Raw genomic sequence first — 7,465 nt, 5'->3', positions numbered from 1 at the left:
CAAAAAAGAAAACAAAAAAAAAATAATAATAATAAAAAAAATCAGATACGGATCAAGAAAAGAGAAAAAAAAGATTATTAACAGATAATTAGGGATACAATAAGATAAACCAAAAAAAAATTTATTATAATATAATAATAAATATATAACTATATAAATATATTACATATAGATATTAACAGAGAAAAAAAAATAAATAAAGATATACATATATTAATATATAATAATAATAATGAATAATAAAATACGTAAAATACAAAAGAGGAAAAAAGAAAAAGAAAGAAAAAAAATAACACAAGATAAGAATTGGATTGGGCTTACTCATTTGGGCCAGGCCCAATTGATCTGGGCCTAGATCAAATTGGGTGTTTACACCTACCTATTTGGGCTAGGCCCAATTGATCCGGGCATGGACCAAATTGGGTGTCTACACTTTCAATATTTTAAAAATTACCATAAGCTAATTCATATATCAAACGGTTTTGTCTACCATTTTAGATTTGTTTCCCATTTTTATCATGTAAAAACATTTTTATACTCTACATATTTCCTCAACCATTTTAGATAATTCATAATTTATCATGTAAACAATGTTTTGTTCGAAAATTTGTTTAAAAAACAATTTCATACTACATTATAGACATAAAAAAAAAAAGGAAATGAATTTTATTTGGAAGCATAACTCCAATTAAAGCTGAAAATCGTTGTCAATTTGTAGAAAGAAAAATGAAGATTCCAGAATCAAAATTTTACATTATAAGAGATGAAAAAATGGAAATAAAGCTTTGTTGAAGTTGAAAATCGATCGAAATTTGGAAAACAAAAACGAAAATTTCAAATTCGATTCTTGGAATTCCTTTCGGCTTAGCGCTTAAGGGTTTGTCAGCCACAAAATTTGCAGCAGCAAATGATAAATTAATGTGCAAATGAAGCAATAAATTGCAAACTCCTAAATAGAATGTTTTAAATTACTTACGATTTAACAATTCTATTGCTCTGTAAACGTAATTTGCAGCGAGAATAGAAAACAATGGGGAAGAAACAGAAAAGAAAAAATGAGCTTGGAAAAATAAAGAATAAAAATGAATTAAAAGACAACCTAAATACAAGTAACCCATCCCAGATATGCCAAGCATATTCTTGTTGCAACACTATCTCATGTTGCAACAATGAGGCCTTGTCCGCCTTTGTAACTTGACCCACGTGCAGATCATCTGTCTTGGGGACTGGCAGTGAGCTGTATAATAATCTTCTATGCATCCAAGTTGGCAGAACATCAAGCTGTGCAGATAAAACACCAGTCTTGAGCTGTTGAATTTCTCTACCCACATTCCCATACTCACATCTTCCATGTTGACCAACTGCGGATAGTGAAATTATTTAAATATTAAGTAAAACATGCCAATCACCATGATCTTCAGGGGAAGAGAGAGGAAATTGTCGAATTGCTCTTAAATTGTGCTTTTCAAACTATGACACGATGAAGAGTGCAATGTCAGATGACAATATGTATCCTGGTCCATTTGCATAGGGCAGATACGGTTCCTCCGGCCACTTCCGAAACAGCCGATGCTTCCCACAAATTCCATAAAATTAATTACCATGCAGCAACAACAGCAATTTTGAATTCACAGGAAATTATTTAGAAAGTTTCAATGAACCAAACTTTCAACAAATAAAAAACAGTCAAAAAGTAAGAAAAAAAATCTCAAGAAACAGCTGAAATGTGCAACTGATATAGATTGATGTTTCTACAAGCTAAATCATCCCATGATTCGTTTAACTACGCATTAACTGATGAACTGAAATAACCTAGAGCAAAGACCATCCATTATGTATTTGGCATTATCATCACAAATGTGTATACAAAGAAATGTGTGATGAACTGAAATAGATGCATTTGATGAACTGATGTTACCATTAACTGATGAACTGAAATAACTGCATCAACTCTCATAAATGTGTCATCATCACAATTCATTATGTACTTGGCAGCCACCACACTGGCCTGTAACAAACACCTTAAAACAATCTCAAGAAACACCTCAACTATTCATTTCTTCAAACTGGGAAAAAATTTCACACACACCCCATAGTCACAGATGGTAACAGTTTTTAACACGACAAGGTCATAGTTGTCCATATAAGGCACAATAACATTATGTCCAAAAAAATTCTGCTTCCTTTCCTGGATGCTATCCAAACATACGGAGAAGGTGGTTAAATACGGAACTTTAGGCTTGAAACTATTAAGGATAGTCTTAACGTACCACTGCCAAAAAGAAACAAGCAACCACATTTGAAGATTTAACAAGTTCATGCAGCATTCAAGACTTCCTTACAGCCATCCGCACAGCAAAATGATTGCCTGCTGAAAGCATACCAATAAGCAGATCCACAGGCTGCTCAGAAAGTGGTGGAGCCTTCCATCCATTGGTCATCTCAAGATGCTTTTGAGGAGTAAAATTAACTAGGATGTGATGTAGGCAAAGATGCCGCAAATACGGAGTGGACATCAATGTCTCCGTTCAAAGTTAGTCCACTGGCATCCTTAACATTATCAACTCATATCAGGAATGAGTCAAGATGCAACACGATGGCTGGTATTACGTTTACAGTATATAACTTACAGTTTGATAAGGAAAAGAAGTAATGTGCCTTCCATCAACATTAACATGATATCCCTCCAAAACCAGCAATAGGAGTCAGGACAAAAACTTTGCACCGAAAGGGCCACGGTCACCATTTTTCTTCGGCCTATTAACTGTTTCAACCGCCATGTTGTCTTTTGCTCCTCAGAGTGATCATGATTATCATCCCGAATCCACTTCTCATACTTGACCTGACCATCAACTGCAGGTATAAAGAAGTAGACATTTTTCTGGCATGAGAATGTAGAATATTGCCATGAATTAAAGCTGTAGATTTTTGTTTTCTTTTGAATTTTTTCATTTGTTACGCTTGAAGAGAGTTGAATTTGTTAAAATAACTGAAACGTAACGCAATCCATGGTTCCATGATGAATTTGTATAATTCATGGATCTTCTGTTTTTAAAATCCGACCAAAGGTTGAATAGGTGAAGGATTTGGTTTTCATTCAATTGGTTGATCCAATTAGAAAGAGACTGTAATATTAACAAATTCATAATTTTGATATTGAATAAGGATTGAATATAGTAAATATTTAATAAAAATATGCATTTGGTAATCGTATGTCTTTAATGTAGAATTAAGAGGTTAAAGACTAAATCTCACCACTTACCAAAAAATTATGAATAATAAAACTGTAAAATAATAAACCTTAAAACCAGTGTAAATATTTATTTTTTTCAGTTTAATCAGTTTTTATTCATTTTATTGAAAATTTGATTTTATAAATTAGACATATCATCGATTTTTTATTCAACTAGTCCGATTCGATGTTTTAATCACCTGTTTTTTTTTATAATTTTTTTTGTTACTTCCTCAAGCAAGTGGTACGTAGATGTAGCCATTTTAGGGATTTCGGCCGGCTAAATGAAGGGTGAGGGAAAGAGAAGGCTTATGTTGTTTGTAACAATTATTCTCCATTTTATTGAGAAAATAACAGGCTTTAAGTTTGTAACAAATTTGTTTCTTCTGCTCCCCATGTTTTGCTTGTTTGCATTTTGCTTCGCCTTCACTGATTTTCATAATTATTTGGCAACTGATCCGCTCTTATCTTTGATTCCACCTCTTGGAATATGCGTATTTGAGTTTTATCATTATGCTCGGTCCTTTAGATTTGTCCCATTCATTTCTCCCATTAGTCAGAATCCTATTATATTTGTCTAGTGGTAGTATAAAAATGTGTTGTATCTATGCAGCATTCCTTCGTCTGATTTGTACCCCCGCTATTTGACAAATGGATATGCTATTTAAATCTCTCTTCCCTTTTTTTTTTTGTTTAAATCTCACAGCATATAAGTTAATATTCTTAGATCATAAGTCATAAAATTTTCTTTTTTTTTTTTTTTTTACGACGTTCTCTTTCTTTTATATCATTTGTAATAACATTTCCCATTATGTTTAGGCATGGTTTGGAGTTCGGCTGAAACCCAAATTCCGTTGCCATTTCTGAAGGACCCACTGATTAATATCGAAGCCTCGTCTTTCCATGGAGGAATAGATCAACTCAACGGCCAACACTATCACACATCACCAGCTACGGGGCATGTTAGAGGATAAATAGCCCTAGCTCATCACAATCACACATATGCGAGGTGTCCTAATCCTGTGAACCCAACACCACAGTCCACAAGCCCCTGACCCCCACCCCTCAGAAACCACAACTCCCATTACATGCAGCCCCAGGAACACCCCCTTCTCTCTTTCCTTGCCTTGTCCCAACAACACTACCAATTAGATAACATGGCTCACAGCACCCTAGCAGCACCAGAACCTAATGCATCATCCAATTCCCTAGATCCCATCCTAAAAAAGTTGCAGAATCCTATAACCACCACCACCAAAACCAGTCATCCAATAACCCCAGATTCAGATCCGTTAATACCTTCCACGAAGCCCTTTTTCATGACCGATTACTTCTCCAAATTGAACCTTAATTACAAAACCCCTACACCCCCAAAGCCTATCAGCAACCAACATAACCACCCTCCACCTAGTAGAGACATTCATTTACAAGCCAAGGCCATGACAGTGTCAGATGCTGATTCATCTAGGTTTTCACTTATCAAAGCAAACTACCTGCGTCATAAAACAGTTAAAGAATCATTAAAAGAGAACTTCAGGAAAACATCAAAGGATTTGGATAAAAAGAAAGAACAACATCATCAAATATCAGTGCTAATTTCGACGACGAAGGAGAAAGAGGTGAAGAATCTGCATGAAGGACATCATGATATGAAGAAAGCTTCAGCTTCATTAGGTAGAAAGATATCCTTTTGTGGTTCACAAGGAGAGCTGGCTGATACTCTTGCAAATTTTGGTGTCAAAATTGTTTCAGTTGATATGCCACCGTTTATGCAGATCCATGCGGTTGATTGTGCAAGAAAGACTCATGATAGCCTTGAAAAGTTCACTTGCAGAACCCTTGCCCTCACTCTCAAGAAGGTACGTAATACTGATAATTAGTTAAATTAAGTATATCCAAATTCAAGTACTAAAAAATAAACGATTTTTCTCCTTGCGACTATTGTTTTTTTGTATTAATTTTTGTCGATCCTATGAACTATTATTTGGGTATTTGAGTTTGTGATTGACATAATTGATGGACTTTTGGGTGTGCAGGAGTTTGATGGTGTCTATGGACCGGTATGGCATTGCATTGTGGGGAAGAGTTTTGGGTCTTTTGTAACACATTCAGTTGGTGAGTTTCTATATTTCTCAATGGATCAAAAGTTGTATGTTCTCTTGTTCAAGACAACTGTACAAAGAGCTGATTGAAGTGGTTGGCGTGACAGAGAACATTTTGGAAGTTAAAGCATATCTAGTATAGAAAACCTTTTTGAAGCTTAAAGCAGTGTTGTCCTATTTGTAGCTTTTACATTGCTTTTGAAAAAAAGAAAAGAATTAGAGGTTATTTTTGTTTAATTTAAATTGTAGAAACGACCCTTTTTAAGTGGTCTAACCTGTAAGATATAGTACTTTGTTTTGTCTCAGAAATACAGAATCCATTAGCAGCTCACATTCCAATGTGCCATCTTCACTTTGGTTCCTAAGTTGTACTAATTCTTTCGGATTCTAAAACTTCCTATTGTTTTCTGGTTGAATTTAAGATATTGCCAAAAACTCTTAGCAGTTGCAATTTAAAATTTAAAATAGGATATGATGATTGAATATGAAAATAATAAAAAAATATAAATTAAAATTTTAAAAAAATTATATACAAGTTTAATAAAAATAAAAATATATATTTTATTTTTTTATATTAATATAACATATAATTTTTACATAAAATATGATATTAATATATGAATTATTAATATTTTATTTGATATAAATACACTAATTGTCAAATTTAATCAATTTATCATATTGTTAATTTGATCTTACTTTTTGGTATTAAACAACCCAAAGCTAGGAATTCAGGAAATGAAATTGCTTAAAACTTGATTAATTACATTGCTAGAAACAGGAAATAAAATCAATCCACTCATGCTAGTTTGATTTCAGCACCCTAGCAGTGATAGAAACGTGGCATACTATGATTGGTACCCGCACTAGTAGGAGTCTCTCAAACTAGAGAAGACCCCATGCTCCTCCTGTTAGACTCTCAGGTTCATTGTTTCACATTTTACTTCCGAGGCCTGAGGCCTGACTCTGAGCATATGGCTTTGTCCTGCAATTCAGCATTTTTTTTTTGGAGGAAGGTTGTCCCACCAGTGGGCCATAGGCTGATGGAGTCAATTCTATGCATGTTCTTATTTTGACTAGCAAGCTTAGAAGAAACCTGCAAAACATGCAAGGATGATGTCCCTTCCACTTTATTTTGATGCAAAGCTTGGCAACATAGTCGATGGTCTTCCAAAGAACTGTAGCATGCCAGGTATTTTTTTTAGAATATTTACTTATAATATATATATATATAATTATTGACGAATTTATAATTTTATCAATGTACTTGAGAAAATTTTGAAAATATTCAGAACAAAAGCTTCATTCAAATTTTTTTTTTATTTTTTCAAACTTTAAGATGTCCATGAATATCTTACTGAAAAAGTTGGATCCGTCTCTTATCTGTAATATGTATCTTATCAGTTCCTATTTCATAATGGGGTTAAGATTTGGTTTAGCTCCTAGCGCTTTATTCTGTTGTTTCACACCTCAAAGCCAATTTCAGCAATTTGTAGCATGAGTGGATTGATTTTATTTGATCTTTGCAAAACGAGGATGTTTTAAATACGACCTATTAGTAAATTTATTAGAGGATCGTACATTATTGAATGTGTGTTGAAGGACTGTGGTCATCAAGCACTTTTGACAGGTTCAGGGACCTGAGATAATTTATTCAGCCTGGTGCTCCTCTACTCAAACAGGAAATATGGCAATCAGCCCTGTTGTTATGGTTTCTCAAGGGCGCACATCCCAGACCCAAAGCCTGAATTCTCTCCACCTCCGGCAAGAAACAACCATGTTCTTACAAAGAATTGGGCCAACTGGAACTTCTAATTTTGTTTGTAATTCCTGGATCTAACTTCTATTCACATACCTTTTACCCCAAAGCCCATTATTCTCCACTAAAAGCCTAAGTGCTTATAAAGGGCATCCCATATTTCTCCCCACCTTCAATTAGAAAGGAACTGCAGTGTCCTGCACAGAAAAAAAGTGGCATTTTAGCGTAATGGAATAGCAACCGGAAGTATAATGTCATTCAGTTTCTAATTTTAAGGGACATTGTTCAAAAAAACCCAAAGAATTGGGTTGATTCCTCTGAGGAGCTTATTATTCAAATATTACACACAGTCAACAGATAAAAATTTGAAAT

At 34.1% G+C, this 7,465-nt stretch overlaps 1 protein-coding gene and 1 pseudogene across 1 annotated transcript; one reads left to right on the top strand and one right to left on the bottom strand.

Annotated features, from left to right (window-relative positions):
* Positions 1-1,055: 1,055 nt before the first annotated feature.
* LOC149514109 (hydroxyproline O-galactosyltransferase GALT6-like) lies at positions 1,056-3,494 on the bottom strand (annotated as a pseudogene).
* A 534-nt stretch (positions 3,495-4,028) lies between these two features.
* LOC111289248 (uncharacterized) lies at positions 4,029-5,635 on the top strand. The gene is made up of 2 exons (XM_022880121.2): positions 4,029-5,091; positions 5,269-5,635. The coding sequence occupies exons 1-2, from the start codon at positions 4,321-4,323 to the stop codon at positions 5,422-5,424; spliced, it is 927 nt and encodes a 308-aa protein (XP_022735856.2). The 5' UTR covers positions 4,029-4,320; the 3' UTR covers positions 5,425-5,635.
* The last annotated feature ends 1,830 nt before the right edge of the window (positions 5,636-7,465 follow it).

The sequence above is a fragment of the Durio zibethinus genome, chromosome 17 (assembly GCF_047325235.1).
Source record: "Durio zibethinus cultivar Kanyao isolate XHJ-2024 chromosome 17, ASM4732523v1, whole genome shotgun sequence".
Taxonomy (NCBI): Eukaryota; Viridiplantae; Streptophyta; class Magnoliopsida; order Malvales; family Malvaceae; genus Durio; species Durio zibethinus.
Note: the sequence above shows the minus strand (reverse complement) of the source record. Positions and strands in the feature narration are given on the sequence as shown.